This window comes from Buteo buteo, chromosome 9 (assembly GCF_964188355.1).
Source record: "Buteo buteo chromosome 9, bButBut1.hap1.1, whole genome shotgun sequence".
Classification (NCBI taxonomy): Eukaryota; Metazoa; Chordata; class Aves; order Accipitriformes; family Accipitridae; genus Buteo; species Buteo buteo.
This window is the reverse complement of record NC_134179.1, coordinates 3,002,314-3,023,520: the sequence shown is the minus strand read 5'-3', so window position 1 is coordinate 3,023,520 and position 21,207 is coordinate 3,002,314. Positions and strand designations below refer to the sequence as shown.

Sequence of the window (21,207 nt, the reverse complement as noted above, 5' to 3'; positions counted from 1 at the left end):
ATGTCCATACTGGATAGTCACAGCTGCAGGTAGAGGCAGTGATAAAGCCACATGACTAAGGGCTCTTGCAACATCTTCAACTCTTGACTAACTTTTTATAATGTAGACAGTCCTGAAGTCAAGTAAGCTGCTTTGGGAATGAAGTTGCCAGCACTGATTTTTAGCAGTGTTGCAGAATGGTTTGCAGTGAAAGCTTTCTATAAACCGGGAATTCAGCTATATTTTTTCCCCATCCAAAAAGTGAAAGCTTAGCTGTCCTTGATTCATACTGGTTTGGTTAAGATTCAATCCATGGGGTGACATGGGTGTGCTGTTACTTGATGTGGAGGGAATAAAAATAGCCATGCCGCCAGTGGAAGCTATGGTGTAGTCTTTGTCAGCTTATTCAACCAAAAAAATCAGTTTGGAGGAAATCCTTATTCCAAGGTGCTCTAGATTCTTATAATAGGGTTTCAGCTTCCTGAAGTAATACCATGATGTGCATTATGCTTAGCTTTATTCCCTGTATGCGTCTCTCCTCCTTACCCCAGCCACAAGAGCAGGGTTAAGATCACTGATCTAATTGGCAAACACAAAGGATAGACAGGCTGTGAACAAAACCTGCTCGTGTATCATTTGCATCCTTCTAAATTGCATTGTTTGTGCAGCTGTTCAGCCAAATCGTCCACAGAGTTTATTTTTGTCCATAGAGGAAACAGAGATGAGTCTTCTCTCTGTTAGGGCAGATGCAAGATCAAAGATTCATATATGCAGCTCAGAGAGACCAACCTCTCTGCTAAACGTGTCCTGATAGGGGCAAGATTATTAATAAAGCAACCCTTGAGACGATAAGCCAGAATTATTAGGCAAAGGCTTTGCCAAGATGTGGCAGGTCTCTTTCAGGTTAACACTGGTACTTGCTGAAGTCCCCCTTTCATTTCAGTGTGGGGGAAAAGAGGGGGGTGTCTGTGTGTTTTAAACACTGATCTACTATTCTCCTAAGAAGAAAAAAGCATTTTCCGAAAGATCCATCAGGCAAAATTTACACAGTCTGGTGTTTAGAAACAATTGAACTCTCTTTCTTCCCATGTGTCACTCACCAGAGTGTTTTAGAGGCTCAAAGCAGGAAGAGGTAGTGATATTTATGGCAAGCTTTTTGCTGGAGCTCACACAAGGGTGGGCTTGAGAAACCTGAAGAGTGCTTTTGTGTGCACAGCTAGTCAGCTGTCCAAGGCTAGTGTTTGCTTATAGCTGTTGTGATAATAATTAACAGAGCAGGAAGTAAAGGACTGATTGATTTATGCACGCATGGCATTATGTGTTTGAACTTGGACAGAAACTGTGAAATCCTGAGAGAAGGCAGATTTATTTATCGCATGTGTAAGGATGTAAGAATGGTCATAATGTGTCAGTCCAAAGTCCATGTAGACTCGTATCTTGGACAGTGGCCAGTAAGAGATGCTTAGGGAGCAGTATAAAGAACAGAACGTGACTTATCCTCCCATTAAACTGTACCCTCTCAGCTCTGATGATCTGTTTCTCAGTCTAAGTCCAAATCTTGCTCCTTGACCGGTGACACCATCTGGACAGAGGATTGGATTTGGCCTCCTACGTTTCTCCCCAGTGTCCCAAGATGTCTAGTCATCTGGCTGTCATCAGTAAAGACAGAAACTTGTTGCAGCGTAAGCTTAGACACCCTGAGAGTTGTGTCTTCTTGGTGCCCTGGTTCTCCTCCACCCCCAATAGACAAGACCAGATACTGCCTGTAAATCCATTCCTTCTAGCTATTTGATTCTGTAATCTTTTGGCTACTTTGCTTGCTAAATCTGGGTGATGAGCTCCAGAGTTGAGTCTTATCCTCAGTAATGGAGGAAACACTTGGCTGAAGTGTTTAACATGACATAGTTCAAAAAAGCGAGCTTCAAATTGAAGTTGGCTTAATGGAGCCAAACTGTCCCTCGATACAGACATGGTAAATGAGCTGGTGGCTTGTATCCCAGTAACTTTCCTGCACCATCTGAGCGCTGTCGTTTATGGAGATGTGCTCGTGTTTATTTCTCTGGGACTAATGTGGCCTGGTCTTAAAACTCCCTCGGAGCCTAACAGTAAGGGCCTGGAATGGAGTTTCACGTCCAAACCCGCCATCCATTTGAAGCTGTTTCCAGTCATGATGGCCTTGGGCCCATATATCTTAATAGGAGTTACTAAGACAGATCTCCTTGGGTTCAGAGCACCTCCTTTCCCACCGAATAGGATTTAAAGGGATCATCTGCTAAAGATGAGGAATCCCAGACAGAATCACTTTTCTGTAGCCTCGAAGAGCAGGATCTCTCTGAGCCATGCTCAGTTCGCCTGAAGATCGTGGATTTGAGTCAAGGGGGGGCTCCCTTCCAAAAGGCAGGTTGCCGTTTGCATACGTGAAGCAGAATAGTTCAAAATAGAAAAGTAGTTCTTCTGATTCATTTTCCACTGATTAAGCCAGAGTGCTATTACATTTGCTACAAAGGATTTCTTGAGTGCTGGCCAAATGGATTCTTTAAATGCTTCTTTAAAAAAAACAAAACAAAACAACCTTTATATATAAATTTTCTTTTTCATTGAGGATCTGACAAGGTCCTGGCACACTCCCCTCTTTGACAGACAGCCTGGAAGAAAGGCCGCTGTGTGCAGGGAGAACAACCTATAGCATCCTAGTGGTGCTTGCTTATATCTTTCCGGCAGTTGAGGAGAAACTCAGCAGCTAAGCATTGCTATGCTGTGATAACAGGAAACCGTGGCAGAGTGACTAGCCCCAGGACAGCAGCACAACCAGGTCTCTCCACTCCAGGTTCAACATGCATTCCTATCTCCTCCCCCACCAGTATTGCCCTCGAACAAAGCCAGCTTGTTATAATGGTTATCGCCAACCCTGCCAGAAGAATCCTGGTGCCATCCTTCAGGGATCTGGCATCCCTGGAGACACTGATGCTGTAGGTTGGTTTTTGGATTGCGTTTATAAGATAGATAATTGCCCCACATCCAGTCCTGTCTAAGGCAAGGTATTATACATCTGCCTGTGGCAGCAGGGAGTGAGACAAGCTCTCGTTCAGGGAGGCTCTCAGGCTGATAATTTGTTCAAGGCCAATTACTTACTCTGTATACGGTGCCTTAAACATGTAAAAAAGCACAATATAAATATCAAATGTCATTATTAAGTAAGGATTAATTATCTTTCTGGTTAGTTTTTGTGAAGGCCTCCGGCATGCATGCCTCAGATGCATTCAAATTATTAATCACTGTTATTATGTAGAAGTTACACTGAAACATTATGTTGATAAATTGCTAATGAGGACAGGCTTGAAACAGAAAACTTGGATCTCAGCTCCAAGCACTGAGGAGATTTCACTTGTGGCTTTGAAACTGGGCTAAACTCAACCACAACTCTAAGTGGCCCACAGATTGGGGAATGGCAGCTGCAGCTCATGTCCAGCTCTGCTCACCTCTGGGTAGCTGGACGGGTAGTTGCATGATGAGAGATGCTTTGAGAAGGAGCACCTTCTAGCTGCAATATGTTATAGTCATTATTATAAAAGTTAACGTTTACAAACATCAGTGGTTTTCTTTGCAGCTGACTTAGCTGAAAGCCCACTCCCTCAAAAAAATCTGATTGAACAGAAAAGTGATTGTTCTCTAATGTGCCTAGGGAAGGTAGAATAGGGCTCCGAACTTTCCCCCACCTAAGAAGGTGTTGTCAAAAATTACCATTTGATAAGGTGCCACTTTTTCCCCCCACTTGGCTCATCACAGAAGGTATAGACTCCTGAAGAATTGGCCTTCAGTAGAATGCCCTCAAAAGGATCATTTTAGCTGTGCTAAAATTAGCTGCGCTAATTTTAACTTCTGTTTTCTTTTCCTCCTGTGGACACATGCAGGTGAAATCCTGGCTCCACCAGAGCTGATGGGCATTTTGCCACAGACATCAGTTGGGTCTGGATTCTTCCACAAAGGAGAGAAGCCATTTGCTACCAAGCAGACTTTTTGCTGTGTAGCTGAGTTGCATTTAATTTTTGCAAGACTCCTGGTCCTTGTCAGGCTAATAGGATTCATTGAAGTGAAGTGGAAATAGAATATGGTGTGAACCGTACCTGCAGCCTTTGATGATGAACAGATAGCTCTGAGGAACCTTGCTGAATGCTATTTTGGAGCACCACCAGTGTCTCTTTGTGCTCCAGTTCTGCACTTAGATTTCAGGGTGGATTTTCAGGGTTGGCTGCTCTGCTTTCCTGTAGCCTCTGTGACACTCATGATTTCCCATGAAAATTTTGGCTCTGTGCATTTGGGCTGAATCTTGGGACTATTTTTGAAAGCTTTCAAAATGTCCCAGAAGTGGCCTTCACCTCTGCTTGTGTGCAGAGACTTTGGCTCTTGCTTAGCTACAACTGGTTTCCACATGTAACCAAAGAAAAAGAGAGCTAGTAGAAAAAGAAACAACAAAAACAAATGAAGAAAAATCTCCTCTCCCAAAACAGTTTTAACTCTCAGTTAAGTGACCAAGCTCTTAGGTGCTGAGATGTTGGAGAAGAGGAATGGCAGTGAAGAGCGTTCTCAAGCATTCCCAGTTCCAGAATTCCTATTTAGTATGTAATAGCCACAGAATGATCTTATTATAGGGTTGAGATATGGCACGAGTCTGAGGATCACATGCAGATTTTCTAGCTATTTCAATATTAAAAGAGGGGTAAGCTCTGTAGGGTTGTCTTACAGTATGATTGGAAAGAATGAGAAGAGAATCAATGTCTGAACTGGTTGATATGAAGGATTCGTGACAAATGATCTGTCACCACCTCTCTGGCCAAGCTTTCTTTGACAGGGATGCCTAAAAACATTTGTGTCCATACTTAGGTACCTCCTCTGGGCTCGAGGCTCAGTTGACTTGTGCAGGGCACAGCTTCAGGAAGATTTTGTGGCTGTGCTCGGACTTCCAGCCCATTACGAGGGGACACAAGAGGGGCAGCTAGCTCTGAAAGACCATCTGTGTCAGCATGTTGCAAGGGCTGCACCATGCAAATACACCGACTCGTGTCTTGGAAACTGTCGAGCTGTCAACACAGCGTTCACAACCTAATTAGCCCACCTCTCTTCAGGCCATAATTAGCTCAGGTGCAATCATACCCTGGCATAGCTACGCTTCTTCCCATTCTAGAGATAGCTGAGGGATCTGTGCACAGCACCACGCTGCATAGAATAAACATCACCCAGGTCATTTTTTTAACTTGGAATTCAAGTGTTTGTTAATGACAACACTCCGGTGGGCAGGGCATCTAGGAAAAGACTGGATCTTGGGCTGTTGCAAGGAGGCTGGGGGACCTGGTTATTTCCCTTTAACCCTTGCCTAAGCTCTTGTTCCTAAGGGGAAATTAATTTGCCTGGTATATGCACAGCCCATTGCTGCTGTTCTTGTTCCTTTTGCCTTTACATCCTTATCAGGGCACTTGGTGGAGCACAGCATTGATCTCAGGAAGCACCTGATGCGAGCTGCCTTCTAATAGTTAATAATCATAAAGCGGAGCTTAAGGAAAACATGAAGAGTAGATGAGTGCAGTTGTTGTACTTACACAGCGGCTTAAGTTTTTTGTGTGTTATTGGATAATATAATGCAATTGCAAATAAGCGAGGTATCCTGGTGGCAGTGCCTGTAAAAACACAACGTAAGCACGGGGAAGAGACGAGAAGGAATCTCGCTGGGGAGGTGCTTCGTCAGTGGTAAACTAGGCAGCTCGAGGGTACAGCTCTGCTGGCAAGGGCATGCTCCTCGCCCACCACCTCTTGCCTGCTGCCTTGCCTTCACCAACTCCGTGATTGCTTTCATGACAGGTGCACTCAGCAAGAGAGCCGACAGCCTGGCTATGCAACGATGCAGTGCTGGATGTAGGCTGAGACAAGCCCTGCCAGGTGAGGGAAAGTCACCTTTTCAGTAAAGACAGGCAGCAGTGCCTGGGGAGATACTGATCCCACGCTTGTCAGCGCTCAGGGTGCTGGGAGGTAGCAAAGGGGAAGCAAGGACATGCAGGATGAGGCCCCCATGTCTGGGGGCTGCTCAGGGCCTGAGCCTGGTACAGATGGAGCAGAGAAGGCTTAAATCCAATGTCAGCAAAAGTAGATGGGGTGAGGCCTAACCTGAAAGCAAGAGTTGCTTTGCTACCCTCAGCAGGGTTTCTGATGGACAGGAGAGATGCCGCAGGTCCGTGTGGTGTGTGCTGGCTGAGGAAGGTGAGCATGTGTAAGAGCTGTGCTAGGTTCCTAACCAGCCTTTGTCTAGCTCTAGTAGCTACAAGGCAAAGGAGCCCACGCTGACCTGAGAGGACATCCTGTGTCCTGGGATACACAGTGGGTATTGGGCTGTTGTCTTTAACCAGTTGACTCCTGGGCCATGTTGATTTTCTGGATTATATCAGGTCTATGCTCAGCTCTGGCTTGCCTCCACTCCCGTGGAGGCTGGTGGTAAAGTTTAGCGAAGATCCATTGGAATGGCATGGCTGGGAAATCTCAGCTTTTGGGGATCTGTGGTGGAAAAAGTAGATGTAACACCCTCCCTGCTAAACAAACTGTGTATTGTTCAACTTATTCTCAATGTTTCCTTGCTTCTTTTCCCTCCTTTGCTTCACTCGGGGCTTGCTTCTTCCTTTCAGTAGGCTGCCTGCTCCTTCAGCAAAATGACGCTCTTTCCTAAATGAACTCACTTCTTCTTGGTTCCCTTTTGTTTTGACACTCAGGAGACTGCAGATTTATAGACCCTCCCGAGTCGTAAGTTCATTTTCTTTTATTATTTACCTTTCACTGCAGCCCATTCTGAGTGAGATTTTATTCTGCCTCCGAGCAGGGCTGACCTGCCAAGAGGAGCTGATCCATAAATCTTTCCTTCCTTTTTCTTTCTTTCCAAAACAGAATTAGCTGAGTTTGCCTAGGAGGAAAACTGTTCTGCCATTGCCGGCAGTCAAACAGTGCAATTAATTAGTGCTTTCCCTTTTCTCTTCCTTCTAGTTTGTGTCTGCTGGGGTTGAAAGTAAGCCAGGGAGGAGGGGAATGAGGAAAAAGAAGGGGAAAAGATTTGTTTGAAGTATTTCTTTTTAATTAAAACTTTTGCAAGATGATCTGGTGTATTGGTGGTGTACCTACTGCATCCTATCAAGTGGTCCTAAGAAGTTTCATAGAAGCATCCCAGCAGATGAGTAGAGGTGACTTCAGGCTGGTGTGATGAAACGCCAGTGTTCCCAATTCCTGCTCGCGTAGCTGGAGCCAGCGTGATGAGGCCTGACTCTTTGCTGCTTTACCTCTTGTGTTCACACCTAGGGGAAGAGGGAGTAAAAGGCTGACAATGCTGCAGATTTACGCCTGGGATATCGGCTTGTTTTGGCTAGTAAAAATTGACATTCCTGACAGAAACCTTCTGGAGAAAAATGGGATTAATTCTCTGTCCTTCTTCTTTGTGTTACTGCTGAAAAGCAAAACAAGTGAGAAAAAAATGTTTGGATACGTTAGATCATGATACCCTTCTAGGACAAATATTTTACATGTAATTAGGAAACGGGAGTCCAGGGTTCTTTGAGACCTGTGTGGCCTGAGTAAGCCGATTCATTTCAAGGTGGTGTGGTCAGTGCATTGTGCAAGGGGCAGATCTGTTATTTACTGTACAGTGGCTGCCAGCATGGCCTGATCTAAATAGCAAAGAAGAATGTTTTCAGATCCTTAGAAAACACTCTGCAGATCCAATGTCCTTTTTATTTTTAGCTCTTGGTTAGTTTTAGCAACTGAATGGCCAGATGTTAGCTTTATGGAGATGGACAGAAATAAGAACTTTCGTGCTGCTTGAAATTGAGACTATTCAAATGCTTAAAAAATAACTACAGGAAAACTTCTGTTGCTTAAGCACCACTCCCTCAGTTGTGCATGGTATGAAGTATGGATTATACTAATACTTGCCAAGTATTTGAGAAGTATTCAGCAGCAAAGTGAGCCTAAGACTACCCTAGACTTTGGGGACATTAAGACTGTTCTAATAGATAAAACTGGGACTTTTCTGTATAAAAACCACATAGTAAGAGACTGCTGTCCCTATGAAGAGCATTGAGACCTCCTGAGTCCTAAACCACTGGTTGCTTCACCATTGGACTGTGCTGCCTCTTGATTGTTTTAGATGGAAACACTAAAACACCTGAGGTATGTTGCTAGGATAGCAAACTAATTCCTCATTTTCTGGCTGGTGTGGGCTGCTTTTTGGTTTTCAAGTGCAGAAGACCAGTGGGTCAAGATTGGAAAATGTGCTCAGACAACAATGCAGGACTGTATGCATTCAGCTGAAACTGTTCTGAAAGGCAGGTACAGAAAGGAAGGGTTCTTCATTTCCATTCCTTCCCATTTTGGGAGACAGAGCATGTCACAACAGTGCTGAGCAGACAAGAGCTGCTTGCCAGCATTTAATTTGTTGAAGATTAAGAAATTATTCCATTCTTACAATACCATGTCAGTCTAGAAATACCTTTGAACTCTGGCGGATGTGAAATTTAGATCTAGCCTCAGATTTCATAGTGTTTGGAAGCCAAAGCTTTATCAGAGTAAGAACTGTACGGATGGTTTAAGGGGAGTCATGTTAATAGTGTACTTAGAGACAATGGACTGGCTCAACTTCAGCTACCTTTGAACTTTGGGATAACTAGATCCAGAACAGGACACTGAACTTAGTTTTTTTTCTTTGTGATCTAGAAGCTAGTTAGCGCAATGTAGAGGCTAGCTATTTCTGGTTTACTCTGTCTGCAAGGAGAGTTAGCTGCTAAAGCATTGCCCCCTTTCTGGCCAGCAACTCTTCCCCCAGATAATATCTGCAGCCTTGAACCCCATGTCTTTCTCTAAATGCTGTCCTTACTCTATGCCCTAACCATCCTGTGTCCTCATCAGGCTGAGGGCAGAAAGCTGAGAAGTCTTGTATATGGCTGGGCTGAACATCAGCAGATGCTTTCATTATTTACGGTGGTTTCTAAAAGCACTGTTGCAACTGTTGGCGTCAAACCATAAGCAAAGGCTTCTCTTATGAGCACAAATGATAAACAAATATAAGACACTTGGTGTCAACAGCCTCACAAATCTGTTCACCACCTGGAGCTCGAAGCAACTCAGCAGTTGCAAACCACTACTTGCACCAAAGTAGAACAGCAGTTTCAGAAGTGCCGTAAGTAAATAAGTGTCCTGACGTGGGCACCAAAAATAAGCATGTGCTGAGCTTTTCTGAGCATTTGGCCAGGTCACAGCTGCTGGATGCTGAACATTTTGGAAAACGTATCCCCTCATTCAGGTGCTCAGCACTTGAAAACATAGACCTGAACAACTCCAATGTCATCTGCTTCTCTAATAACCAACTGCTGTTTTACCCTGCAAAAATAGCCAAGTTCTCACTGCTGATCTTGGAAGGAGGAAAGCAATTCTTTTATTCCTGATCCTACCTGATTATTAGGAAAAATAGCCTGAAGAGACTTTCCTCTGTTTGATGGAGGCAGGTCTTAAGCTCTTGGACCACTGTAGCTAGCCTCCCCCACCTCCAAGCAGTCCCAGATGCTGCTACCATGCCATACGGGAAAGCAAATATCCCTGATTGCTCTGATATCAAATACCTTTTGCTGACCTCCCTTGAAGAGAGTTCCTGTACAAATGCTTTCATCCAGAGGTTTCAGTCACTTGGAGCCTTGCAGGGATTTCTGAGCTCTGGTGATTTATTACTCCGTAGTAATCTTGTGGTTTATGGAGAGCCCTGCTGGAAATATACAGGGGTACAAGGGTAAAAGTATCAATTCACCAGTGATCTGGTGCCAGAAGCCGCCGATGTGCAACGACAGGAATGGGGTTTCAGGCTATGAGATAAGGCTTGGAGAATGAACCTGCAGGGGAGCAGGAGCTCTGTGATGGGAAGGTTTGAACCAGGACACCCTAACAGCAGGATAAGGGTATATAATAAGACTGGATCCACTTCTTTATGCTGTGTAAGCTAGGGCATCAGTTTTCAGTCTCCTTATTGAGAGCAGGTTGGAACTGGGATCCGTGAAGCCTCTTCTCTTAGAGCCTCTGTGAACGAGACCAGTCGTGCAGAAGGGCTAGGTCCCAGGACTGCTGCCAGATGAAAACCATCAACACACCTCGTCGCTCACCCAGGATTATCTCTTATGGTGGAGGTGGCTTCAGGGTTCCTGCACAGGACTCTCACAATGGAGGTGCCCTTCAGGAAGGGAAGAGGGGATGATTCTTTTCGGCAAATTTGGCTGAAACAGAGGAAGTCGCCTGTTCCATTGGTGGGTTGGCGTTGCTTTTGCTTTCCCGCGATGGCAGAAACTAACTGTAGTGGGTACTGGCGACGAGGGTATAGACTATGGGAGCAGCATCTGGTTTTCCTTCTGTGTGGCTGGCTGGTGTCAGCGGGTGCATAAATATCAGCGAGGGCAGAATTAGTAGTGTAAAGCAAAGGACAGCGAGCTCTATCCAAATTTATGATCTTTGAACAGCCACTGAAGTTGTAAATCAAGGCAGAATTTCTGCCAGGTTACTTGCTGATGCTGTAGATCAGCACAGTCTTCAGCTGAAAAAAATCCGCAGAAAGAAAAGGTAGATAACACTTTATACAAGCCAAAGGTTGGCTTAGCAATTCTGATCTCATCTCTCATGTACTTCCTTGGTGGTTTAAGTAGAATAATATAAATTTAATGGAAATATTTTGATTTTCAGTGTTGCGGAGATGTGGAGCAGAAAGCAAGGCTTAAGTTCCAGTCTGCCTAAACCCCAGTCTGTAGTCCCAGTCTTGCTTAAATCCCAGTCTGTTGGGATTTACGGTGTTTTGGCAATAGTTTTCCAAGCTTGTTTTGTAAGTGGCTGGATTTTGCACAGTTTGCAGCAGCTGTGGAGAGAAGTGACGATCAACAAGCTGTGCGATACTTTGATGTACCCTGTGCACTGCAGCTTACCTGGGACCTGATTTATGCGATCACAGCCCTTCACTCTGGGGAGGAGGGTAAGGAATACAGGTCATCAGCAGGCCAGGCTGGCAACTCCTTTCTTCCACTGTGACGAGTTACTCACCAAAATAGACTCAATGAGGCCTACAGCTCGTTATTTTCATTAGTGGTGATTCATATTAAGAGTTTCACAATCAGGCCTGCTGGTGTAATATGTTCCTTTCCACAGTACCATTTATCTAAAGATCTCAGAATACTTTATGTACATTAAAATTTAATCCATGTTTTACCACCAGTGAAGTAGGTAAGGAGGATTGTTTCCATTTTGCAAATGAGGTAAACTGAGGTACGGAGCAAGAAAGTGACTTGCCCAAGACTGTGCAGTTTGGTTGCAAAGTTGTATAGAGTGCCATCTCGCAATGACTGTACATTTCTCATACGTGGCCCTATTTCCCTGCCCGAGTTTTAAAGGAACATTTGATTTCCTGGGGCTAAGGCTGAGCAGAAATCTGTCTATAGCTGTAAATCCAGAAGGTCTGATGTGAATCAGGACTTCCTCTAGTGTTTGGGAACATGTAGATTTGTCATCCCAGACTGGCCCTGACCTGAAAGGGTAGGAGCGGAACTGCTGGTTTGTTTCTTAGGGCTGGTATCTACTGGTTGATACAAGATGTAGAGTTAAGAGTCAGTGAAGAACTCTGCTTCCGATCTATTCATCCTCATCTGCCTGTATAGTCAATGGGGTCAGTATAGACAGTGGAGGATGAAAGTGTGATTCATCTGACTCTTTCAGTTACCTACTAGAGGATGAGATGAATTGTGACTTGAACTCCATTGTCTGTTGCCTGTAAAGGGAGATTAGGTAACTATCTCAAGTGAACCCTGTCCTCGTGTCCATGGAGAAGCAGAGTTGCATGAATGGGGACAGATTTCATCGTTTGTTGAGTTTAATCTCTTGTGGCAATGAGACAGATGACTTCAATGGTGTGTGTTGCAATAGCTCCAAAAAACAAAAAGAAAAAAAAAAAGAAAAAAAAAAAGAAAAAAAAAAGAAAAAAAAGAAAAAAAAAGAAAAAGAAAAAAAAAAGGCATTGGAAACGCAGGCCCTCCTTTCGCTGTGTGAGGGAAATGCACATCAAGACTCCCAGCCCAAGGAAAGCTAAACACATGCAATTTGGGAGAAGGAACAGGTCCAGAGAGGGGAATTGACTGCTTGTGGTCATTTAACAAGTGAATGGCAAAGTCAGGAAGGGTATTCCTCGCCCCCTACTCTCTCCAGTGCTCCCATTACTTAACCTTATTGCCACTGAACTGGCCTTTATCCACCTCTGCTTCCTTCCCTGCCAGGGTCCCCTTCTCTGCGGGCATATCCTCTCATCTCCGTCATCACCAGGCAGCCCTCTGTGGTCCCTCACCTCGTCCCAGCTGCCACCAGCTCCCGCGTGCTGCCAGCCCAGACCTCCCTGGGGACCGCGAGCTCAGAGACGCCTGCCAGCGAGACCCATGCCAGCAGTGAGTCGGAGGCAGAGCAGCCCACGCCTCGGTTAAAAAAGCCACGCCGGAGTAGGACCATCTTCACGGAGCTCCAGCTGATGGGCTTGGAGAAGAAATTCCAGAAGCAGAAGTATCTCTCTACCCCTGACAGGTAGGTCAGGCTCTTGGACTAGGAAAAGGAATGAGCAAAAGGGCTGCACACTTCCTGGCTGTAGTGTGCTGCCTTCTAGCTCTGCAGGGATGCCTCTGCCATTGGGCAGATGACCAGATTGAATTTGTCCTGGGATCAAAGGTGACACAAATAGATTAGATCAATGGAAATGTCACATGGTGATATATGTGCTTGCTAGCAGACATCCAAGCTCAGAGATAGGCAAGGTACAGTGCAGAAGGCTCTCTGTCGTGGCAGCTGAGAGGTTGGCTGTAACTTCAGCTGTCTGCTGAACTAGCTTTCATCTGGCAAACTTGGGTAGTGATTCAATGAGAAGGCGGTGGCCTGTCCATCAGCTTGGAAAACAGAGCCAGGGTTGCATAGCATTGAAGGCTACCTTGCCCTTGTGAAGGCACAGGCAAGTACCTCATCTTTGTGAAGGAAAAAGCAAGTTCTCAGGGACTACTTGGTACCAAATGGACAAACCAAACTAAGGAGAGGCTTTAGCTTTTTTAAAGGCTTTGAATCATACTCTGCAAATTTAAATTGCAGGAAAAAGACCTGTCCAATTCCTATGAAGTTTGTAAACCTAGAGAGGGTTTGAGAAGTACACCAGACCTTGAGCGACACAGATGGCAGTTTCCCAATATTTAAATTGGTTTTGAAGATCAGCATTCTCTGCTCGTACTGCTTGACACCAAAGCCAAGGATTGCAGCTAGACCAAATTTCATGGGCACGGCCAGCCTGTCTCATACAGTTTCAGAGTTCCTAATGCGCCTGTACTGACTCCTCGCAGCTTCACATAACCAGATGGTTGACACCGTTGATGAAGCACTCAAGGCTGTTAATTAATTTTATCGTATGTCTGTTCCTTGGCTTTGTATATGTTTGAGGCTGATGAGCAATTCCTGTCCGTGTACCACTTCCCCTCTGTTTGTTTCCTCGGGTTTCTAGGCAATGGTGGTTACGCTAATGTGCGTGGCAAGAGATGGTAACTGGTTGAAGGTATTCAAAGTGTGATAAAACATGTGCACTAAGGCAAGAAGAGTTAGTCAAGCAGTGTTTCTCTCTGTCAACTCATGGCTGGAAACGTGATGGTGAAGGAGTGGATTGTGATCTGCATTCATTCCTGCAGCCTTTGGCCTGGGCACAAGACTGTACGGCTGGGAGGGCAACTGAAGCACCTGGTTTATTAGTAGTAAGGGAGTGCAGCACGACAGGATAATGCCTCTGCTGGATTCTGCTTTTCAAATAACAGTGATGGTATCTTTAAGTCAATGGGCTATCTCACAGATGTTATGTAGTGGCATAGGCAGCAGGCAAATCAAGCTTGTAGGTCTAGAGTGAATCCAAAGTGGGGAAAAGCATGAATCCATGAGTGTGAATTTGAGCACAGAGAGCTGGTGTGGGGTACATAGGTGTTTGTAAATATAAGAGGGAGTCTGATTGCCCTAGGAACCCAGCTGAAACAAAAGTTTTATTATGAAAAACTTGGCCTTGACAAATGTGTTTCCACATCCAAAGGCAGGGAAATATTTGCCAAAAAGTTCACACAATCCAGAACATCTCGGAATGTGACTCTGAGTTTGAGCTGTCCCACCTGTGGGACTTGCGTGACTCTGTGAGGCACTTGCCTGGCATTGTTGAGGATTTCCAACTCCGTCCGTTGTGCAACTCCATTACAAAACTGCCAGATGTGTGGTGCTATCACCTGTGGGAAAGGGTAAAGAGTTACTCTGAGCTGCATTTGCTTCATATCCTGGGTTTTAATATAGAAATAATGAGTGGTTTCAGATGAACTTGCATAGGTTGGAGATTTGTGGAGGATGAATCAGGATTATGGGCTGTCTGCCACATATACCCTTAAGCTAAACATGCAAATAGTATATTCATTTATAAGCCTAAATTGCCTATAATAGCAGAAAGCATAAGAAATTAATAAATTTAGATGTACTACTACTCTGTGAGAAGTAAGATAGTATTATTACCCCCATTATGTAAGTAGTGAAGAAGAAATATGATCCAAAGAGCAGCACTTTCAAAGGCAGACTGATGCTGGGTGTCTTGGTTCATATGTGTTTGCTTCAGACACCATAGACCTGTTTTTTGGGGATGCGGTGTACCAGTAGCTTCCTGCTTCACATACAAACGTGGAGCTTCAGCAGTTGGAGTACAGCAGGCTTGTGTTTCAAAGAGGGCAGGCAAACTTCTGCAACTTCTAGGCTTGCTCCTCTGTCCAGCGGACACAGAGGAGGAAAGAGAACAGACGGCTCACAAACTCCTAAATATTCTTGCTTCTTCTGTAAGAACATCTATCTTCACATCCTAAATTCACAGTATTTACCACTTTTATCTGACCTTTTCTCAAAACAACACATTAGAGAGACACATAGCCATCTTTTCTGGTGGTCCCACTGTTGGATGCCAGTGTTGGATTGGCTGCACCTGGCATCTGAGCTCTTCTTGGCCTCTGTAAACTCCTTTCAATGTCTGTTTTGTCTCCCAGGCTTGACTTAGCCCAGTCGTTGGGGCTGACTCAGCTCCAGGTGAAGACGTGGTACCAGAACCGTAGGATGAAGTGGAAGAAAATGGTAGGTGGTTTGTTACCATTTCTCCATGGTCCTTAAAAACTGATTTCAGAAGAACAGATTTGGAAGCTGAGCATAGTGTCAGTGACTTGTGTCTATTTATACCAAATTTTGTTTTATTCTTGATCACTTTTCTTAAGAGACGTATTCTTTTTTTTTTAAATATTCATACTGCAGCATATGTGGTGGGCTAGAGGGGACCATAGGCAGTAGGAAGAATATAAAGCAAAAGGATGAAAGAAATGATAACCTAACAGAGGGAAGAACCAAAACACCTCCCCTGTATTTTTGGCATTCCTGTGATCTTAATGCTTGTGGGACTGGTTATGTGTATAGACAAAAAAGATTGTGCTGCTCCATGGAGACCAATGCAGTTTTGAGAGCTAGTATCATTAATACTTGCTTTTCAGATCTTCCTTTCACCTCGTTCACTTATTCTCAGCTTCATGGCCTTTTTCCAGTTAAAATGCTTTTAGAAAGGACAACTGTCCGATAAATCCTGGTGGGAGCCATGATGCTGTGACATTCTGCAGTGGAGATGTTTGTGTATTCCGATCTGTGAGAGGAGACACAGTTCTAGACTGTATCTTTGAATGTATGTGATAGCTGCAGAAGTTACTGCCACTTAAGACAAATTTGGGATTAGCTTGGATACAGATCTTTGGTTGGAAGTGTCTTGTTGCTGCAGTGATGGTGTGAAGGGAGAGGGAATTAAACATGAGAACAGACCTGTTTTGCTGACTCCCACCCTTTACTCAGATGAGAGGGGTCTCATGCATTTTAATACAGGTGTTACAAAAAAAAAAAAAGGCTATTTCAGAAAACGAAAAGACTGGAGGAAAGGCAGTCAGAGAAAATCCTGGCTAAAGTTTATGACTGTTCTTACTTGGGCTTTGAATAAAGCACACGCTCAGGAAAGGAACTGAATTCTGCATAAAATCTTATCTGTAGTGTTGAAGACTGTGTACCTAGGTTGCTTTTGGGCCTCCTGTAGGAACTGACTTAGAGACCTCCAGAGTTCTGGGTGTTCTTGCTGGTAATGTTTGCATTGCATTTTATTTACATGAGAAAATGGGTGAACTCACTCCATGAATGCAGGACATTTCTATGAGGCTGAAATGGTGACCAAGTCATGGATTAACTTTGAGGTCAAAGCCAAGTTTCATCCTTCTCTAAAGGATGTCTCCCAGCAGCGGAGTTCAGATTGATCCTGACAGTTCATCTCTTTGCTCCAGGTGCTGAAGGGTGGACAGGAAGCTCCAACGAAGCCCAAAGGCCGTCCAAAGAAAAACTCCATTCCCACCTCAGAGGAAATCGAAGCAGAAGAGAAAAAGAACAGCCAGGCGCAGAGTCAGGAGCTGGAGGGATCTCAAGCCCCCGAGGAGCCTAAACTGACAGAGGAGAAGCCAGAAGTCTCTTTGGAGACAGAGAAGTCTCCAGAACATATACCAGAGCCCTCCTCAGAGGAGACTACACCAATAAGTTAGAAGGGAAGGAAAGGAGGGAAAAAGAAAAGAAAAAAAAGATAAAAGAGAAAAACCAAAACCAAATATATATATGTATATATATATATTTAAATATGTATGTAATTGTGTGTGTGTACATATATATATAAATATATATATATATGTAGACCTTGTGTATAAGTCTAAAGATTGGTCACTTTGTGCCTTTGGGAATCAGCCATCACGGGCCACGGTGGAACAAAGACATCTTATGTGAGTGGTGACAACCCGTCCCTCCGGCGGTGTGCGTAAGCCTTCCCACAGATAGTGACGGAGGCCTGAACGTGTTTCCAGAGAAAACCACATCTAGAAACCTGAGACAGCTCCTGGCAAGTAACCGAGAAGTCCAGGGCTCCTTTCACGCTGCGGAAGGCAAATGTGTGGTGATATGACTGTGTTGGAGGGTTCGGTGTGTTCGCTTGACTTTATCCTTGCCTTTTAAAGTAGTGCAAGTGGATGGAGGACTTGGTCTGGTCTCAGATCAGGGACAGCTAAGAAATGGGGAGATCTGACAGCACCATTTCATCGTGTAACCAGCACTTATTTCTGTTAGGGATGGGCCCAACTTAAACAATTTTAGGGAGCAGTTCAGACCCATAGGTTTGCTTTGGCCCAGTGTAAAGATCAAAGCTTCCGAAGCGAGATTCATACCCGGGTCAGCATTCAGATTTCATCTCTCTTGGTTGTTTGGGTGCCGTGTCTGTGAATTTGCAGTGATCCAGGATAAAACTTCGAATGAGATGAGAGTTTGGATTTGAGTCTGTTCCAAAAGCTTTGGGATGCTTGGATCTGGGATTTTTGCTTTGGGCCCACTTCTAATTTTTTAGGTTTTTTTAAAGAACATTTAAATGTTTTCAGGGTTTTGGGAGAATGATGGATTTAAGAAGTTGCTGCAGAAAGTTCACGTTTGTGTAAGATGTGTGCCAAGAATAGATGTGCATCATGTTTCATAAAGTCTTGTTAAGGGTGCATTTTGCCCAAAGGCTGCAAGAGATGTATTAAGATAACCTTTATTTTTTAATTAAAAATTAAATATATAAATAAAACAGTTGTTGTTGTTTCTCTTTCAGAATGCTAGACAGAGACTTTTCTGGGCTAGGTTTTTCTATTCTAACAAATCCCGGAGAAAGCGGGAGTCATCAGACTTTCCGTAACACTACTGTGCAGCAAGCACTGTCCTAACTTCCTTGTAGCACCTTGCTAAGGTAGGTGAGGGGTGTTGTTAAATGCCACCTTGTCACTGGGTCCTGATGAACGTGTCAGAATGAAAGCACTTGCGTTACAGCTATTTTCTGTCACCTCCCCTCCTGCAGTTACATCTGGACGGCTAATAAATGGGTCTTTGTGACCCTGTGAAGATGATTTCTTCATATCCCTTTTTTGGGGGCGGTGGTGACGATTCACACACATAGATTTCAAGTGACTTATCCAAGGAGTGTTGAGTGGGGAGAAATAATTTTTTTATCCCACCCCCTCTCCCCCCGGTTTCTTGCTCAATGGTGTTTGGAAGGCTTTAATACCACCTCCTCATTAGCTCTGCAATGGCACGTGCATCTGCATCAGGTAATACTTACATGGCGAAACTCCAGCCGACTTCAGCGAAGCCAGGGTGGGACATTGCTCCACTCAGTATGTCTTTAATACATAGTAATCAGCTTTGAAAAGGCATCTACAGGTTTAAGTGCATCTACAGGTTTCCACCTAAACCTAAACCAAATTCACCAGAGTTGGGCAATGCTCGTTTGCAAGAAACTTTGAAAATCCCAGGCATTTGATGCCATTTAGCTGGTTTTTATGGCACCGAGAGATGGAAATGGGATAAAAGATTTCCCTCTTGCCTGTTGTGTTGAAAACGCGGGCTGTGAGCTGCGAAGTCTTTCTTCTGTCTCTGAACCATTGTTCTTTCCCCTGAGCCCTGACATACTCATGACAGGCACAGTGAGAGGCAAGGGTGGTGGAGCAGGATTTTGGCGCTTGGCTGGAGTTGTGATACAGTATGTTGTTGCACATTCTTTATCTGTGGATGTCTTCTTTTTTTTGTTGTTCTTTTTCTTTCCAGAACTGTGCTTTAGTTCAACCATATCTATCAGACTTGAAATGACATTTAATTTAAAAAAGGCCTATGGCCTGTTTATACAGGAATTAAATTAGATGGTCTATGAAATCTATAATCGTCCTCTATTGTTCTTGGATAGTAACAACAGCAATGTTATCTCGAAATAAAATGTTTCCACAAGTCTTAAATGCAGTTAGTACTCGGTGAGGGTGAAGAGAGCAATTTACTGGAAATAATTTGTCTAATGAGTTTCACCATCAGATTGCAAAAAAGTCTGCAAGAGTCTCCCCTAGGTTTATTTGGAAGCCTGAATAGTTCATTAAATCAAATTTTCTGTGCAGATCATTCCAGCAACATAAAAAGCTGACCATTGGGGAAGGCATCAAAGATATTTTAACTTCTCTGAGTTCAAAGTGGAAATAACTTCTAGTGAATTTTTCAAAAAAATTTCAGAGGTGTATTTTAAACATAGCTTTTGGAAATTTCACTGTATAGCCTTGCTTTTAACCAACGTGTGTTCCATAAAATGGATAATGCATGTGGGTTTTGTGGGGGATTTTTTTGCATTTGGCACCCAGTGGATTTGTCTAATTTGAGGAATTTTCATAGATTTACATGGCGGGGGGGAAAGGAAAAGTAGAAACAGGAAAAAAAAATTACTTTCTTGCTCTGAAATAGGAAGCGGTATGTGATGGTTCTGTGCTATCCAATGAAATGGATAATGTATGAAAATATAAAATTTCAAAAACTTTTAAAGATATGTTTCTAAATCACAAGCAAAGCACTTTTGGCCATTTTCCAGCAAAGAATAAAATAAATTTCACAAAATGACATTTCCCACTTTCCAAATGAAAATAATTGTTTCTGATTCAACCCCACTTTACAGTGGGAACAGTTCCAGTGATTTTTTTTTTTTTTTTTAATCCCATTCTAATCACTTATGAGTCAATCTGGGTAAAAATGCAATACTCTAGCTGTCTGGGCTAGTTTTTAATGAGTCCATAAGACACTGAAGACGTTTTTGTTCTTCTTTTGGATGAGTAGCAATCTTAGCATCGTATTTTTCAATGTGATTGTTTAAGTGCAAAATTAGCTCTTGAAATGTTCTCTGATACTTGCACACACTGAATTACTTTCACTGACTTTCCTGATAAATCTCTTGACTATTCATGGAAAGCACATTCAGAATGCGTGTGTTTGGATGGAAAGAAAACAGGAGGGGAGGAAGGGTAAAAGCATTGAATTATTTCTTGGCTAAATCTTTTCATACTTCTTGTCTGTTCTGTGTTACATCTGCAGCTGGAGAAAAACATCTACAGATTCTAGTAGAATTGAACATACTGATCCCAGCCTTTGGTAGGCAAGTGCTCCTTTTCCTCTTGTTTTAAGGTTTTCTTCCATTGGGTTTATTTGGTCTTGTCACTGAAATGCAAAGAATTGAGCAACTCTTCCCCTTTGCTTTGGGCTGAGCTGAGGTAGGCTTCAGGGCTGGGCTGGAGAAAGCCTGGCTGTTTGAGTTTAGCCTTTAAAGGGGGCTGTGGTGATGGCCAGCTCTTGTGACTGTGAGTTGTATTTGCTTCGTGCTCCTGAGACCCAAAAAGAACATTGCAAGTCTCATTTTAGGCACCCTTGTTCAGAAGTGTAGCCGAAGTGTACTGCAACCTGGAGTCAATATTGAGGAAGCCTGCACAAACAGGCTTCATCTTCTATCAGTAGTGTGACAGCAAAGGGCTTTCCAAGTGCCTTTGCACTGGTCCTGAAGATAGTTTTGTTTTTTAAAAGGCTATTGACTGTTCTGTATCCCAGGCACCGAGATCTCCTGTCCTAGGACTGCTTGTCACTTATCGGAGGATTTTGATCAGAGACGTGTGCCCTTGGGGTTGAACATTGCTGATGTTCAGGGGTGTTCGGCTTCCAGTTCTAACAGCAAGAAACAAGCCCCGATGTCGAAATCCAAACTCCCCTACAGGGATGGAAAGTGCTTATATCCGGAGTTCTGGCTGGGACCCACCTTTTATTGTACCCACTGTTTAGATAATTTTGCAAAGCACTGAGCTCATCCTGCAAGATGCTAAGTTCCCCCAGGTCCCAGCGAGGATGAATGGGCTTTCGTCCTGGTTTGGGTTTTTTTGTTTTTTTGGTGTGGGTTTTTTTTGGTTTTTTTTTTAAGTATTCATTTAACTCCAGGCCAGTACAAAGAAATTTGGTGTTTGGGTGGGTTTTCAGTTCCCCCTTCTCTCCATTGTCTTTCTTCAGAAGCAAAATGGAAAAGGGCAGTAAGAAAGGAATGGGTGAAAAAAAGAGGGGAGAAAGAGGAGGTGAAAGAAAAAGGTGAAAATCTTAACGGTATCCAACTACACAAAAAATAAAAACTAGGGAGAAAAATAATCATGTTGAAAAGTGAACTTTGGAAAGTTTTGACAGATAAAGCTCTGGTTCTGTAAAGAGAGATTTTTCTGGGGT

The 21,207-nt window shown here is 43.7% G+C and overlaps 1 protein-coding gene across 1 annotated transcript in view; it reads left to right on the top strand.

Annotated features, from left to right (window-relative positions):
- The window catches only part of BARX2 (BARX homeobox 2), a 36,664-nt gene extending 18,930 nt beyond the window's left edge, over nucleotides 1-17,734 (top strand). The window contains exons 2-4 of the mRNA XM_075034907.1: nucleotides 12,297-12,594; nucleotides 15,102-15,186; nucleotides 16,419-17,734. Coding sequence (XP_074891008.1) covers nucleotides 12,297-12,594; nucleotides 15,102-15,186; nucleotides 16,419-16,670 — 635 coding nt within the window. The 3' untranslated portion in view covers nucleotides 16,671-17,734. The remainder of the gene's footprint in view (nucleotides 1-12,296; nucleotides 12,595-15,101; nucleotides 15,187-16,418) is intronic.
- Nucleotides 17,735-21,207: the final 3,473 nt, after the last annotated feature.